The sequence below is a fragment of the Erinaceus europaeus genome, chromosome 21 (genome assembly GCF_950295315.1).
Source record: "Erinaceus europaeus chromosome 21, mEriEur2.1, whole genome shotgun sequence".
NCBI classification, from domain to species: Eukaryota; Metazoa; Chordata; class Mammalia; order Eulipotyphla; family Erinaceidae; genus Erinaceus; species Erinaceus europaeus.
Genome location: NC_080182.1, coordinates 20,935,399 through 20,953,018, shown reverse-complemented (window position 1 = coordinate 20,953,018; position 17,620 = coordinate 20,935,399). Strand labels below are relative to the sequence as shown.

At 37.8% G+C, this 17,620-nt stretch overlaps 1 protein-coding gene across 2 annotated transcripts in view; it reads right to left on the bottom strand.

The window, feature by feature from the left end:
- STT3B (STT3 oligosaccharyltransferase complex catalytic subunit B) overlaps positions 1-17,620 on the bottom strand; it is an 82,216-nt gene that overhangs the window by 4,337 nt on the left and 60,259 nt on the right. For both annotated transcript variants that reach the window (XM_007516848.3, XM_060180483.1), the window contains exons 9-15: positions 16,341-16,495; positions 13,765-13,976; positions 9,624-9,811; positions 8,908-9,079; positions 7,800-7,973; positions 3,160-3,273; positions 167-379 (exon numbers count right to left, since the gene is read on the bottom strand). In XM_007516848.3, coding sequence (XP_007516910.1) covers positions 167-379; positions 3,160-3,273; positions 7,800-7,973; positions 8,908-9,079; positions 9,624-9,811; positions 13,765-13,976; positions 16,341-16,495 — 1,228 coding nt within the window. The remainder of the gene's footprint in view (positions 1-166; positions 380-3,159; positions 3,274-7,799; positions 7,974-8,907; positions 9,080-9,623; positions 9,812-13,764; positions 13,977-16,340; positions 16,496-17,620) is intronic.

Below are 17,620 nucleotides of genomic sequence, written 5' to 3'. Positions count from 1 at the left end.
CAGTTTGAAAGAAATATCTTGAGAAAGCTAGCATGTTGTTTACTTTGTACATTAGCTACACATTTTACAGATATAGCAATTTCTGCAATAATTTTTTAGGCAAACCAACAAACAACCTTGAGTGATACACAGTCTTTTAGTAGACATGAATCCGCTTGGCACCTACCTTCTTTGACAAGTACTTTTGTTTGGGGGATATGTTCGTGACTCGAGGTTTGTGGTCTAACGTCTCCCTGTTATCAGGTGCTTTCACTTTATATATCCTAACAAGCCAATGTTCTGATGTAAATGCCTCCTCCAAATGCTTAAACTTAATGTCCTTATTTCCAATCTCTGCGTTACGTGTTCGATCAAAACCTGGAGGTGTTCGAAAATCCAGCTGCAAAAGTGACATTAGCAGTGGATGTTAACCATGCTGCAAAATGATCAGTATTAGATGGTAGTTAACTATCATCATTAAGCAAAACTTGCTCTTTAAACTGAGAAAATAGAGTACGAGTAATATACTAATAGAAGGTCTCATATACTGCCAACTAGGTAGAAAGAAATCAGGAAGAGAAAAATCAATTACATGAGAATTAGAATTTTACTGAATCTACTTCAGTGAACAAAATAACTTGCAGACTTTAAAAAACATCAAAACAGCAAACTGTAGTCTATCAAGCTCTCCTCCATGCTGCTCAGGTGAAAAATCACTAAACTCATGGGCCCCTGGGAACATACCTAAAATAGACTTCCTATTTCTTTCTACCTAAGATCCCTATTCTCACCCACTCTATTCTGACTTTCTGGTTCCTAATTATTAAACATTTTGTCCTGCTTCAGAAGTTACTGCCTTTCAGACACCAAGTGCAGATGCTATTATGATTCCATCCTGAACTCCATGGGCAGATTATCTCACTAATGTGTCCTAGAACCTCACATTCCCAGAGTCCTATCCCACTAGGAAAAGACAGAAACAGGCTGGGGGTATGGATGGAGCCGCCAAAGTCCATGTCTACTGGAGAAGCAATTACAGATGCATCCCATAAAGAATTTTGGTCCATACTTCCAGAGGGGGAGAAATGTTAGGGGAAGATAAGTAGAGACCTCTGAAATCTAAAGGACCCAGAAGACATTCAGAAGTAGTAATAGATGTAGGTGTGACTTAAAAAGGAAAAGAAGGCAGGACTATAGGAAAAAGGGGGATATATATATTTATTTATACACAGATAGTTATAGAAATAATAGTCTTGTATTGTTATGTGTAAAATTGAGACTTTTATGCATGTAAAAAATAATGGAAGAGTCGCCAACAACAAAACCAATAAGGATGTTGATCAATATAATCAACAAAATAAATCAAGTAGAAGATAAATATTTAAGTGTTAAACATTTATGACATAATAGTCAACCCATATCTGTGAGCTTGGGAGAACCACTGCAGTTTCCAATGGAAGGAATACGTACACAGAACTCTGGTGTACATTTTCACAGAACTCTGGTGGTGAGAACGGTGTGGAATTGTACCTGTTATTTTTAAATCATTAATTAAAAAAATTAAGTTAGTTCTGGTGAAATCCCCCCACCCAGAAGAAAAGAAAAACCTCCATATTCAACTAATAAGCTATCTTATGGGCCCATCAAAGCCCCTTTTACAGGAAAAGAGGCTTCTTTTCTGCTTAGTGGTTTATACTATCTGTGCTCTCAGCCTGAATACCCTTCATTCAGCTTTCTCAAATGATTGGCTACTTCCTTTTTGGGGGGTGGGGAATCAAAACAACACCTCTTTAGGGAAATATTTTCTTGAGATTGAGAAGTCTCTCCCATTATATCCTTGACTCCTAGACTGCTAACCTTTGTATTTTTAAAATTACTTGTATCTTTCACCAGGAGGTAAGCTGCACGATTTTCATATTCAGAGTGCAGTTTTTATCTGCCTCATGTTACTTGCTAAATGAATGCTCAAGCAAGCAGTGACAAAAAGTAAGAAAATACAAAGGAAATTTTAAAAGCTGGGTAGACAGCAGAAGCTGTGCATCAAACTTCCATGAAAGAGGCTCCAGAGAAGTGAAAACACACACACAAAGTCTTTATCTAGAAGTAGAATTGTTTTCCAATTTTTAAGCTACCTACAGTTATTCTAAATGAGTAATAATGAAACATCATCTTGATAGCTATTCTTATATAACATTTAAGTCTTCCTATGCCTTCTATTATCAATAATTAAACTATGAATAGAAAGCAAACAAGAAGGGACTGGCTGGGTGGTATTGTGCCTGGCCGAGCACATATTACAATGTGCAAGGACCCAGGTTCAAACCCCCAGTCCCCACCTGCAGGGGAGAAGCTTCCAAAGTGGTGAAGCAGGTTTGCAGGTGTCTCTCTTTCCTCCTTCCCTTTCAATTAATCTCTATATATCAAATAAATAAATAAATAAATAAATATATATGTATATATATTTTTTTAAAGAGCAAGCAGGAGTCATGTTTCAGTGAAATCTTAGTATGGAAGTGTAACTTGGTACTACAGTCATAAATCTAAGTGCTATAGAGAGTCAAGAAAATATAGTCATCAGCCCAATCTCTACTGTATAGACTCAAGGGAAGGAAAAAAAAGGTCTGAAAAGAATGTTACTTGCCAAAAAAGAATCTGACTTGACAAAGATACATCTAAAAACTAGGAATAAGTCCATTCTCTTTTCTTTTTTTGCTACAATACCTCTGCAAAATCACTCATTTTGTTAATCTTTGAGCTTTAATAACATCTTTGTAATTTCCTGGGAAACTGACCCAGAAGCCTAGATATCTGTGGCAACGCAGAATGGGATAAAGTAGTATTTACAATGACTATAGAGTCCAACTCTTAATTTTAGTCTTTTTCCTGTCAAGTAGCAAAATACCCTAAAATTGTATTGCTTCCTACCACACTTTTCAAGCACGAGGTCAGAAGTGGGATGCAAGCAAAATTGGAATTTCTGGTTAGTGCTAATAATTGCTGATCTGATTTAAATAGTTTTAGAAATTAAAATTAATAAAGTTCCCTCTAACAGCAAAATTTAAATATGCACATTTTTTAATATATGGCATAGGCATATCATTATCCTGCTATCTAGAGGCAAACAAAATGTGGTTTGAAATACATCTGAATGAAGACTGTACGCAAATTAATGCAACTAACCTGCATTTCTCCGAATCTGTAGTATGACATTTTATACATAAGGCAATTCAGTAATGTGGGGGATCCTGCTTTGTCTACACGAAATTCTCCCTGTGGAGTAAAATAGTCACTTTCCTACAAGAAACCAGAAGATTGTGTGTCAATTCAGCACATACAAAGCAACAGTTTCCCCTTTCCATTCTCCCTTAAGAACCAGCCTTAAGGGAGCTTAATAGCTTCATAAATCCGTATTTGTTACATCTCAGAGAAAGTATGGTTAAAAAAAAAAAAGATTGACAAATTTAATATGCTCCCTAAAACCACGGCTTTTCCAAAGTTGTCTAAAAATAATTTATGGGGAGTTGGGCGGTAACGCAGCAGGTTAAGCGCACGTGGCGCAAAGCACAAGGACCGGCGTAAGGATCCCGGTTCGAGCCCCCGGCTCCCCACCTGCAAGGGAATCACTTTACAGGCGGTGAAGCAGGTCTGCAGGTGTCTATCTTTCTCTCCCCGTCTCTGTCTCCCCCACCTCTCTCCATTTCTCTCTGTCCTATCCAACAATGACGACATCAATAATAACTACAACAATCAAACAAGGGCAACAAAAGAGAATAAATAAGTAAATAAAAAATAAAAATAATTTATGGATTTAGAGTAGTCTACACAATATAGTATACACCGATGTTATTTCATTAAGTTTACATAACTAATACTTACATTATAACTCAATGTTATTTGAATTAAACAAAATCCAACCCAAGTATCAAAAAAAGGGAATAAATCATATCATGTGTTAAGGCCATGTTATAAATCCTCAATGCATTTTAAAATCGTCTCAGCATTACATATGTATATTTTAACGACAGAGGCAGAGAAGGTGAAGAAGGCTACAGCACTGAAGCTCCTTAGTGAGGTGGGGGTGGGTGGGGTAGGCAGAGAAGGTGAAGAAGACTACGGCACTGAAGCTCCTTAGTGAGGTGGGGGTGGGTGGGGTAGGCAGAGAAGGTGAAGAAGACTACGGCACTGAAGCTCCTTAGTGAGGTGGGGGTGGGTGGGGTAGGCAGAGAAAGTGAAGAAGACTACGGCACTGAAGCTCCTTAGTGAGGTGGGGGTGGGTGGGGTAGGCAGAGAAGGTGAAGAAGGCTACAGCACTGAAGCTCCTTAGTGAGGTGGGGGTGGGTGGGGTAGGCAGAGAAGGTGAAGAAGGCTACAGCACTGAAGCTCCTTAGTGAGGTGGGGGTGGGTGGGGTAGGCAGAGAAGGTGAAGAAGGCTACAGCACTGAAGCTCCTTAGTGAGGTGGGGGTGGGTGGGGTAGGCAGAGAAGGTGAAGAAGGCTACAGCACTGAAGCTCCTTAGTGAGGTGGGGGTGGGTGGGGTAGGCAGAGAAGGTGAAGAAGGCTACAGCACTGAAGCTCCTTAGTGAGGTGGGGGTGGGTGGGGTAGGCAGAGAAGGTGAAGAAGGCTACAGCACTGAAGCTCCTTAGTGAGGTGGGGGTGGGTGGGGTAGGCAGAGAAAGTGAAGAAGGCTACGGCACTGAAGCTCCTTAGTGAGGTGGGGGTGGGTGGGGTAGGCAGAGAAGGTGAAGAAGGCTACGGCACTGAAGCTCCTTAGTGAGGTGGGGGTGGGTGGGGTAGGCAGAGAAAGTGAAGAAGACTACGGCACTGAAGCTCCTTAGTGAGGTGGGGGTGGGTGGGGTAGGCAGAGAAGGTGAAGAAGGCTACAGCACTGAAGCTCCTTAGTGAGGTGGGGGTGGGTGGGGTAGGCAGAGAAGGTGAAGAAGGCTACAGCACTGAAGCTCCTTAGTGAGGTGGGGGTGGGTGGGGTAGGCAGAGAAAGTGAAGAAGGCTACAGCACTGAAGCTCCTTAGTGAGGTGGGGGTGGGTGGGGTAGGCAGAGAAGGTGAAGAAGGCTACGGCACTGAAGCTCCTTAGTGAGGTGGGGGTGGGTGGGGTAGGCAGAGAAAGTGAAGAAGACTACGGCACTGAAGCTCCTTAGTGAGGTGGGGGTGGGTGGGGTTGACCCAGGTCACACACAGGGCAAAGCAACACACTATCCCAGTGAGCTAATTTGCCAGTTCCACCAGGATTAATATCAGGTAGGTTGCTTCTCTTTAACTGTCCACTCCATAGTACCTATTTCTTTTTAAGAGTTTTCTTAAGTACTCTTTTATTTTTTCCATATGAACTCTATATAATCAGATTTTCAGTTGAAAAAGGAATGCTTCTGGGTGTGTGTGTGTGTGTGTGTGTGGGGGGGGACAGCATAATGGTTATGCAGAAACTCTAATGTCTGAGGCTCTGAAATCCCAGGTTCAGCCTTTCCCCCAACCCCCAAACCAGAGCTGAGTAGTGGTCTGGTTAAAAAAGGAAGAAAAAGAAGGAAAAAGAATGCTTTTTAAAACAATTCCTGTACACCTTTGTAATCTCATCAAATTTACAAACCAACTTCTACTAAGAAACCCAGTTTGACACCATAAAAACTGCTTATCTAGAAACCTATCCTACATTGTTTTATGGGTGAGGTAATGAATAAAAAAGGTTATTTATTGCATCACTATTTATGAGACTAAAAACCTAGGAACACTTTAAATGTTCATCACTAGTGAGAAGGTAAATAAATAAGCATAAATTATTGAAGAAAACACATTTGTAAAGCAATGAAGAACACTACATGTAATATGGAGAATTCTCTAAGATACATATTGCAGCTTAAAAAGCAAGAACGGGGGGGAGTCAGGCGGTAGCGCAGCAGGTTAAGCGCAGGTGGAACAAAGCACAAGGATCGGTGTGGGGATCCCGGTTCGAGCTCCTGGCTCCCCACCTGCAGAGGAGTCGCTTCATAGGCAGTGAAGCAGGTCTGCAGGTGTCTTTCTCTTCTCCTCTCTGTCTTTCCCTCCTCTCTCCATTTCTCTCTGTCCTATCCAACAACAATGACATCAATAACTACAACAATAAAACAAATATAAAAAAAAAAAAGCAAGAACAGGGTGCATATTTTACTATAGTTAGCTGCCTTAAGAATCATAAAACAAGAACTATAGTAAATGATCAGCGATTGGAGGAGAGGACTTTCACATTTTTTTAAAACAATGTGAATACATTACCTGTTAAAAAAAGTTTAAAAATACTGAATTTAAAAAAGCATAAAAATTTGGATATACCATGTAACCGGGCCTATCACAAGTCATTATTTAAATTTACTGAGATATTAATATTAACTTAATATAAGGAAATAATGTCTGCCAATCATAGTTAAGAAAAATATCACAACATTTACATTTAAATAGAGTTGGGAGCTTTATCATACCTGATACACACACACACACACACACACACCACACACACCCCCCTACCACTCAAAATTATTTCATTCTGGATCAATAGTATTTATTTTTTTGCCTCCAGGGTTATTGCTGGTGTTTGGTGCCTGCACTACAAATCCACTGCTCCTGGAGGCCATTTTTTCCATTTTGTTGCCCTTGTTCACAGGATCACAGGCTAAAGCGTGGAAAAAACATGTGGTAGGGAGACATGAAATTAGAACAAAAAAGAGTATTTTCTGAGCTTAGTTTTTTTTTTTAAAGCATTCCTTTAAAAAATTTTAATTATTTTTATTTATTGGCTAGAGACAGCCAGAAATCAAAAGGGAAGAGGGGAGACAGAGAGACACCTGCAGCCCTGCTTCACAACTCACAAAGCTTTCTCCCTGCACATGGAGATCTGGGGGCTTGAATTCAGTTCCTTGAGCATTGTAACACGTGTGCTCAACCAGGTGCACCACCACCCAGCCCCAAGGAGTTTAAATTTTATATCTGCTCTCTTAAAGAGATTATTTGTTAATCTTCATGTACATCACTATGACTTCTCATAATAGCACTAAACGAATTATATTTAATTTTCCCGTTAGTGATAAATTGAGGTACTTTAATCCTCACTATAACACAAGAATCTAAACAGAGGTAAACAGCATAATGATTAATTAAGGAAAGAGACTCACATGCCTAAGGCTCTAAAGTCCCAGGTACCACCATAAGCCAGAGCTGATCAGAGAGAGAGAAAGAGAGAGAGAGAGAGAGAGAGAGAGAGAGGGAGAGAGAAGGGAGCGTGTGTGTGTGTTTAGAAGATCTAGTGTATGAAATATCTAATGCTTACTGCCCCCCACCCCACCAATAAAAAAAAAATCTGTCTATAGCAGGATTTTATTTATTTTACTTTTAATTTGTATCTCTCTGGCTTCAAATCCCTTTTCCTTATTATACTAAAGGCTTTTAAGATGAAGAGTGAGATTATTAATGCCATGTTTGATTGGAAGAGGGAGTAAGACTAATGCAAAGATAACAATTTCAAGGTTACTATACTCTTTCAGGTTAGGTTTAGGGTAGTAAGAGTGAAAGAAATGGAAATGAGTTCAGAAGTTAAAGACTGAGGAAGACAAAAAGTCAGACTCATGATAAGGAACTGTTTCTTAGGGAAGACTGAGTATCAGGCATGGGTTGAGTTTAAATTCTAAAAAAATGCATATATTCTCTTCAACTAAAATTAAAGTCAGAGTAAGGAACACATGTGAAGGATAGAATGCTGAAAATAAATATACAAGCAGCAAGGTAAGAGATTTACTGTGAGCTCTTTTTCTCATATCTGGGGCAGTCTAATTTCTTACCCGAATGTCTTTTGGATGCTCTCCTTCAGCTATTCTAACCATCCAGAGAAACTTGTTGATGTCATCACCAGAATAGCCAATAACCCCTCCAAAAATAACCAAAACATAGTCTACATCCAGAGTTCTCATGATTTTATAGGCTGCTGTTTCATTTGAAGACATAGCTTTTCCAACCTACAGAATTAAAAAAAAAAAAAAGTGTTGAGTGCCAGTTCCACCATAGACTAAATTTAAAAAATGGATGTACATTTTCACCTTAAGAAGGAATACATTAGGAGTTTGATTTACATGGAATTCTTACAGAAATGATTTGTTGAGAATTCAAGAAATTTACTAGAAAACATACAGCAGAAATGTCAAAATCAGAAGACAAAGTCTACTATTTTTGCTAATAATTAACCTTCATGAAATTAACACTTTTAATGTAAAAGCAGGCAAATAATAATGTAAACCCCCCCCCCCCCACACACACACATAGAATTTCTCATTACCTGAGGTCAGGGATGACTAGTGATATGCCTGGCATGTCTCAGACCATACTTTAGCAGACATGATAATTAGCTACAACACTACTATAAATAAAATTAATTGGTTAACACCTATCTACTGAAAATCATTTTATCAGAGCATTGTTCAGCTCGGGCTTATGGTGGTGCCAGGGACAAACCTGAGATCTCTGGTGCCCCAGACATGAAAGTCTTGTTGAATTACTGACAGGTGCTATCTTCCCAATCTATTAAATAATAGGTGAGTCCCTTAATTTATATAAATTAATTCAATAATAGTAAATAATGTGTTCAAAAACACTTTACATATTAATAACTATTTTGACATAGCATTTTAAGTTTCAAATTTTGCCTCATTCTCCAGCTAGATATATCATGAGATCTGCCAGAAATCAGCTCACAGTTCTGAATGAAAAATAAGTACATACTATTTTAAAAAACAAAAATAAGTATACACTGAACTGACTTTACTGAATATGAATGAGGTATTTTAAGAATTTAGCAACCAAAGAGTATTTTCCCTACTTAATCAGAAGTGAAGCTTTTGCTAAGCAGTAAATAAAGATGTGTTATTTTTAGTCTTTTGTTTACCAAATTCTTACCAGTGCTATGTGGCTGTTATTCCAGGTGTTATTATCCACCAAAGTAGTTCTATTAGCCATTCCAGCTATCTGATAGCCATAATCCCACCAAGACATCACTCGGGCATGTTCATCTGTATTTTGCCTTAGCCAAAAGTAGGCTTCTCTAAAATCATCTAAGATATTCCTGGTGCTGAAAAGAATCACAGTACTCTTTTAAATGAAGAGGTAAGTTAAAGTCTTGAAGTGCTAAGCCAATGATTAAGTTCAACTTTTTATAAAATAGGAGTTAAAAGCCTCAACAATCGGGGACAAAATTCAGTGAAAAAATCAGACCCGTGCTTCTTGAACTCTAATGTGTAAATAATTCTCCTGGCTATATTATAAAAAAGAAGTTCCTCATATAGTGATTCTGGGAGGTTCTAACTTCATCAGACTTAGGTGGGGCCAATTTGCATTTCTAATAAGTTTTAAGGTAATGAGTGATGATGCTCTGTGTGCAAGGACAACATTGACAAAGAATGATATATATGACTGTGTATGTATGCAAAGATGCTCTGAGAGAGCATTAAGTACAACTACTGCTACCCAACTCCAGGACAGAGTGGGGGAGAGGGCACTTCCACAAGAAAAACATGATATTCAAATGCAGAGTCTCACTAACATTGTCATCTTTTGAGATGAGGACATAAAAAGATTAAAAAAAAAATCCCTTTGTAGTCAAATTCTTCTCTTACCCATCATGATTGTAAGAGGCGAGGACCACACTTGGACTGGAGTAGGCATTGCTGGTGACCCAGGTACAGTGGACTGCAAACATCATCAATAGCATCAGCATCAACATGGTGACAATACTTTTAATATTAGGGCCTAGTCCCTCTTCAGTTTTTTCCTGTTCAGTTACATGTTTTCTCACTTTACCTGCCTAGAGATACAAAAAGACTGGTTAGATAAATTCATCACCTGACTTGCTTCATTAGGAAAAGTTATTAATCTAGCAATTTAAATTTCTGAGAAGGAAAATGTAACATCAGTTATTCATTCAGATATGGGTGATATAAGGTAGACTCCAAAATCAAAAGTGATTGAGAAAGCAACCTTGGGGCGATATCCAAGGCAGAAGCCCACAACAGGGCCGAATATCTGCAGAAAGAAGCTGTCTGTAGACAGCAGTCCTCACAGATAGGTGTTACTTAACTGCAAAGGAGATAACTAAATAACTTTTCTGGCAATGTTCTCATACAAGATCTGAATTCCTTACCCTACTAAAAAACAAAAACAAAATGATGTAATGTCAGAATTGGTCTTCACATTTCTAAATCCAGAAACCAAACAGGAAACATATTTATGATTAAAAATATGAAAACAGGGGCCTGGTAGTGGTGTACTGGTTGAAAGCACACATTACAATGCCCAAGGACCCAGGTTCGACCCCCATCCCTACCTGCAATGGGAAAGCTTTGAGGTGGTGAAGCAGGCCTACAGGTGTCTTTCTCTCTACCTCCCCCTTCCCTCTCAATTTCTGGCTGTCTCTATCCAATAAATAAAGATAATTATTTTTTTTAAATATAAAAACAAAACACTGCTGGAGTCACAGATTTTCAATTATATGGCTAGTTCAACCACAAAACTACCACTGACAAAAGATGGTATGTGCTTATTAACACAAACTTTATAAATTATATTGATCCTATTATAAGAATTTCAAATACTACTACTTTGTGGTATTTTAAAAACGTAGTTAATAATCAAATTAGTTATCTGGAAAAAGGTTTCTTTAAAAAATCTTTTACTGAAGGAGTTGTTTACTGTATAGTCTTTAATATATGGGCATAACCTCTCATTTCACCTTGACTGGTGTCTAGGAGACACAGCAGGACCCCAATGTCCCTTCATTCTGTCCTTTCCCCCTCATCCCCAGGGTCTTTTTTTAAAAAAATATTTCCTTTTGTTCCTTACTGTTGTTGTTACTGGTGTCGTCATTGTTGGATAGGACAGAGAGAAATGGGTAGAGGAGGGGAAGACAGAGGGGGAGAGAAAGATAGACACCTGCAGACCTGCTTCACCGTCTGTGAAGTGCCTTCCCCTGTAGGTGGGGAGCCGGGGGCTCAAACCGGGATCCTTCTGCTAGTCCATGTGCTTTGCGCCACATGTGCTTAACCTGCTGCGCTACCGCCTGACACCCCCCCCCCCCCCCCGTCCCTGGGTCTTTTGCTTTGGTGCAATACACCACACCTAATCTTAAGTTTCACCTTATGTTTTCTCATACTGTTCTTATTTCTTTGTAAGTTCTACGTAAGTGAGATCATTTGCTATTGGTCTCTTTCTGGCTTCTCTCATTCAACATGCCTTTGAGTTCTGACCATTCTACTGCAAAGGAAATGATCTCATCATTTAATAGCTGCATAGTACTCCATCCATCTGTCCTTGGGCATCTGGACTGCTTTCAAGTTTGGGCTATTACAAACTGTGCCATGAGCATAGGTCTCTTCAGGTAGTTGTTTGGAGAGGGATTGCTGGGTTATAGGAGAAGTCCATTTTTAGAGTTTTTAAAATTTTTTATTATTATTATATTTACTGGATAGAGACAGCCAGAAATTGAGAGGGAAGAGGGTGATAGAGAGGGACAGACAGACACTTGCAACAATGCTTCACCACTTGCAAAGCACTCCCCTGCAGGTGGGGACTGGGGGCTCGAACCCGGGTCCTTGCGCATTGTAACATGCGCTCAACCAGGTATGCCACTACCTGCCCCCATTTTTTGAGTTCTGATGAATCTTTACACTATTTTCTTTAGGGGTTAGACCAATGAACATTCTCACCAGCAATGTTCCCCTTCTCCAACAGTTGGTGTTTCTTTCCCAATGTGTGACATTCTCACAGGTGTAAAGGTGTATTTCTTATATTTGTATTTCCATACCATCAGTGACTTAGAATATTTTTTCATGTTTGCTGGCTCTTTGGAGAAGATTCTGAAGCTGAGGGTAGATAGCATGATGGTTATGCAAACAGACTCTCATGCCTGTAGCTCCAAAGTCCTAGGTTCAATTCCTGCACCACCATGAGCCAGAGCTGAACAGTGCTCTGGTTTAAAATAAAAGGGGGGGGGGGATTCTGTCCACATCTTCTACCCATTTTTTCAATGAGATCATTTGTCTTTTTATTGTTGAATTTGGTGATTTCACTGTGTTTTTAGTTATGAGTCCTGTGGCATATGCCACATTTTCTCCCACTCTGTATGTGAAGGCTGCAGGGTGGCTTTTTGTTAGGGCGCTTTCCTATGCAGAAGCTTTTCAGTTTGATGTAGTTCCACTGGGCTTATTTTTGCTTCTGTTTTCCTTGCACTTGCATTTGGATCAGTGAAGATGTTGCAAAAACTTGCATTGGAGAGTGTTGCCTAGTTTTCTTCTAAATATTAGACAGATTCACGTCTGACTTTTAACTCTTTGATCCATTTGGAGTTTACTTTTGTACATGATAAAACCTGGTGGTCCAATCTCATTCTCCTGCATGTTCCAACCCAATTCTCAACACTTGTTTGTTGAATAGGCATTTGATTTGAATAGGCATTTCCATTTGATGTTTTAGGCATCTTTGTGAAAAAAAAAAAAAATAGCTGAACTTATGGGTGGGGGCTGATTTCTGAGCTCTCGATTCCATTCCACTGGTCCATTTTGGTCTCAGTACCAGGCCATTCGGATTAGAGTGGCCCTGTAGTATGTTTTGAGGTGAGGAAGCATAATGTCTTCATTCTTGTACTTTGCCCTCAAGATTGCTTTTGCTATTGTGGGTGTTTTCTGTCTCCAGGCAAACTTTTCTATCTTGAAGAAATCTGGTGGGACCTTAAAAGCGATGGCATTAAATCTGTGTATGCCTCTGGGTAGAACAGCTATATTGATGGTGCTAAGTCTTCTAATCCATGAGCATGAGGTGTCTTTTCATTTATCGTTTTGTTTCCTTGAGTAGTGTCTCACAGTTTTCAGTATAAAGGCCTTTTCACTTCCTTTGTTGGGTTCTACCCTAGATATCTGTTTTTACTGCTATGTTGAATGGAATCAATTTATGAACTTCTTTTTCTAGTTTGTTATTTGCATAGAGGAATGCCACTGATTTTTGTAGCCTGCCACATTACTATATGCTTGATAATTTCCAGTAAATTCTTACTAGATTATTTTGGATTTGTATAAAATACCCCCCCCCCCCGAGTTAGCAACAAATATAACCCTGTTTATTATCTGAAACAGTAAATTACATTGTACTGGCAAGGCACATGTTGCTATCAAGCTGGAGACTTTTAAAAAAAAGACATTTTATTCTTTTGCCTTATAATTCAATCAATCAACATACTTTCAAAAAAAAAAAGGAACCTCAATGATAAGTACTTGTGCTTACTATTTCAGAAGGGTGTATATTGTACTGGATTTTATGTGATTGAGTCGGTACTATATTTTTTTTTTTAATCTCAGAAATAGAATAGTTTGGTAAAATCTAACCACGAAGAAATAAGGATTCAAAATTTCAAGCCAAAAGTAGAGATGAACCAAATATATGTTTGGCTAAATAATTGTTTAATCAAGTTTTTAAATTTGCTATATTTTTATATTACAGAATTACATGTCGATGGGGATTTTGAACCCACACCATTCCCACCACCAGAGTTCTGAATCTTCGCTCTCCTCACTGCAACCCACCACTGTTCCCCTTTAGTTTTAGACGTGGACCAACCATCTTCTCTACAACTATCTGTCCACATTTATACATAGCTGCCCCTTCTTTTTCTGATCCAATCCTCTTTAATAAAGTTTCGTTTCCTGTATTTCTTACTGTGGTGGGGAAATACTCATATGAAGTCTAGAAGCCTTGCTCTAGATTCCCTACCTTATCATATAAGTTGCCTGGGTTTCTTTTGTCATCCTCATCACTGCTGTCTTCCACAGGTGGGTTTTCCCTTTTCAAGTCATCCCCCAAATAGTGTTCAAAAACATTTGAGAAGGCAATTGCAGACAGCATACAGACGACTGGAGTCAAAGTCAACATCAACCGCACCATCACTCCGGCAAAGTAGACAGCACTGATGGCATACAGAGCCACTGCAAAAGCAAGTCATCCTTTAACACTTTCTTTGGAAATAAAATGCTCTCATATACTGAACTGTATTTATGTTACATTATAACTCAAATCTGAAATTAGACAAATGCCTTATAATGGAAGTAATCAATTTTAAATGGACAATAGTGACCAACTGATCTGGGAGTCCCATTTAGAAATAACCACTGTTGTCTAAATAAATACTATATACACCAACAGTTTAAAGAAATGTTTGAGGGGCCCGTGGTGGCACAACTGGTTGAGCAAACATATTACAATGTGTAAGGACCCAGATTTGAGTCCCTGGTCCCCATCTGCAGGGGGAACCTTTACAAGTGTTGAAGCAGTGCTGCAGGTGACTCTCTCTTCCTTTACCCTCTCAATTTCTGTATGTCTCTATCCAAGAAATAAAGATAATTTAAAAAAGAGAGAGAGAAGAGTATTTGATTCAAATTTAAACTTCTGTAAAAAATAATGAGGCAATTAATAAAATAACTCTTTCCCAATTGTTACTGGGTTTCACTTCTTTCAGCCAACTTTTTCAGATATAAAGAGAGAGGGAGAAATATCACAGCACTGAAGCTCCCCTCAGTTCAATTCAAGTCACTCAGTTCAATTCAAGTCAGATTCCAACCTTGGTAGCACATATAATAAAACAGGTGCATTATCCAATTATCCTATTTTGCTGACCTCCAAAGTAACGTTCTGATTACATGAAAACTCAATGTCTAGCATCAAGCCTTCTTTAAAATAAGAACAGGATGAGAAAAACACAATTTGCAACCACAGAAGGAACTTGTAAAGAGTTGCCAAGAGATGTAAGAGGGGAAAAAAAAATTCAAAGTCAAAACCTTCTGGGTAATGTGCCAATTACAAGGGAAAATATGACTATAGGAAACCAATGTCATTTCACTGACGGATCCCTCATATTTGTTCCCAACCATTAACTGCCCTCCTTGCCCCCCCCAAGATAATTACTATCTTGACTTAAAAAATATTCATTTCATGGAGTTTTTTCAATTTCATAGAATTAAAATTGTATAATTATAATTACCTTTGATCTAGCATCTTTTATTAATTACTGTGTTGTTATATATGTGTGTGCATTTCACAAGTAATTTTTAAATTTAATTTTGTGATTTCAAATGTAACTTTGCTAAATGCGTTATTAAACATGTCCTTTGACAAATGCATTCATTTGTCTTATGCATATATCTCAGATTGGGGTTGCTAAATCATGATGTGGGCAATAAAATGTTTAATCCAAATCATTTTTTGAAAAAACAAAAACAAAAACCAGTGTCAATGTGAGCCTTATACAGAGTCTGCTAATCTGAGAGAGGAATGAGTGTCATACTTTGATTAGTACTCAAGCAGGTGCTTTATTTTCCTCTCAAGACTATTCCAGAATACTGAGATTTGAATGAAACTCTAAGAATCTGAGTTCCATATATATATATTTATTTATTTATCCAGGTCCTGGAACTACAAACTATTTGCTTGTGTCCCTGTGCATATTATAAATAGATCCCCCAATCAGATTTTATCAATATCATACCAACATGTGTCTTATGATGTTATAGAAGTCACTGATATTTTATTTTGTCTATTTACATCTTAAATGCCTTGATTATAAAAGTTTAATTATCGGGAGTCGGGTGGTAGCACAGCAGGTTAAGCGCACGTGGCGCAAAGTGCAAGGACTGTGAAAAGACCCCAGTTTCAGCCCCAGCCTCCCCATCTGCAGGGAAGTCTCTTCACAAGCGGTGAAGCAGGTCTGCAGGTGTCTATCTTTCTCTCCTCTCTCTGTCTTCCCCTCCTCTCTCCATTTCTCTCTGTTCTATCCAACATTTCTCCTGTTCTATCAATAACAACAATAACTACTACAATAAACAACAAGGACAACAAAAGGGAATAAATAAAAGTTTAAGTATCAAGTCTTGTCAGTTGATTTACCATGGACAATGGTGGTTGCTTAAAAGTTTTGTATTCTATTACAAATATATACTGCATTGAAATGTGAATAAGTTATGCCTGCAAACTTCTTCCTACTTAAATCAAATCTAATTTAGAAAACGAAGTCAAGACTGTACTGTACTACCAACAGTTATAATTTTTAATTCTTAACCACAGGCTATAACATTATTAACCTCTCAGAAATCAAGAATTTCAACAGAAAAAGAAAAGTTATATAGTAGCCCTAAATTTCAAATGCTAGAATATATATAATGTAAAATACCAGAATTTTTCTTGATTGAGCATTTATGTAAAATAAGAAAATGTATCTTTACATTTAAAATGAAGTGATAACCTCAACAAAGACTAATAATTGTTCTAAATCCAAGTACTTATTAAAAATATCTTACCAAATACTCTTTCATCGTTGATATTTTTAATGCAGAACCATAGGCCTGCTGGGAAGGTACACACAAGAATATGTAGATCAAAGAAGAAAGACACCCAAGTTGTGGGCTGATGCTCAGACACTGATGCAATAATTGGAATGTGGATTTTTGCATACCTGGTATTAAAAAATTAGTATTATTTAAAATTAAATAATTTCTTACACGATAATTTTTTTTAAGTTATAGAAATAGCTCCTACTCCCCAACCATTCCTATTTAAAAATATATTCTAGGGTAAACTGCTATAATGGAAATAAATCTGGCCCATGTTGGGAAAGCTAAAACCTTTCCAAAACTGTTAAGAGTTGTCTAAGACTAATCCTATAAGCACTGGTTCATACCTACGATGCAAAAAGAAATCTTTGTTCAAATAGGAATGTATTCTGAGGTTTAACTTAACATTACCTATGTTTGTATCAAGTCTCATTTGGACTTAATATAGGCAGAAATACCTTTATCTATGTTATACTGACACAATACCTTTCTCTTTTTAAAGACAAAATGGGGGGGGGGGGGGGAGAGAGAGAATGAGAACCAGAACATCACAAAGTAGGCAGAGAGAGGGATAATTTATCAGCAACTGATATTTCTTGTAATTTAGGCAAATATTTTAGAGACAAAAAGTTTTACTGATCAAGCTCTCTTATTTAAAATCAATTATTTTAGCAATTCATTTTTTATAGCATTATTTTAAAAACATACAATATTTGGGGCCTGGAGAAGGTGCAGTGAATGGGGGTGGTACTTACTAGGCTTGATCTACCAGTATACTATGTGATGTTACGGTATCCTCTCTTTCATTAATAAATGATTCAATTTTTAAAATGCCGTATTCCTTTTTTTTTTTAAAATTACTGATAAGAGATTTTATGAGAATAGGAATATAGTTCCACACCACTCTGGGAGCATCACTGACGTTCTGTTCCCCACCTATCCTCTCTCTGCCAATAACCACCATGGTTCTATCAAGGTTACCTTAGAGGTGGGGAGGCTACAGTTGTTTTTTTTTTTTCCTTTGCACATTCATGTAAAAATACAATATACTTTAACATTTTTGATAAAACACCAAGGAATTTGGAGAATGTGATTAACAGTTGATTTTTTTTTCCTTCATGTTTTTAACAAAGCATCTACCAATAATAATTTAAAAAATAAATAGTACTAAAAGATAAAACTTTTGACTACCTGAGTAAAAACATCACATAATTGTTACCTGAAATGATGATAAACTAAAATAGGGA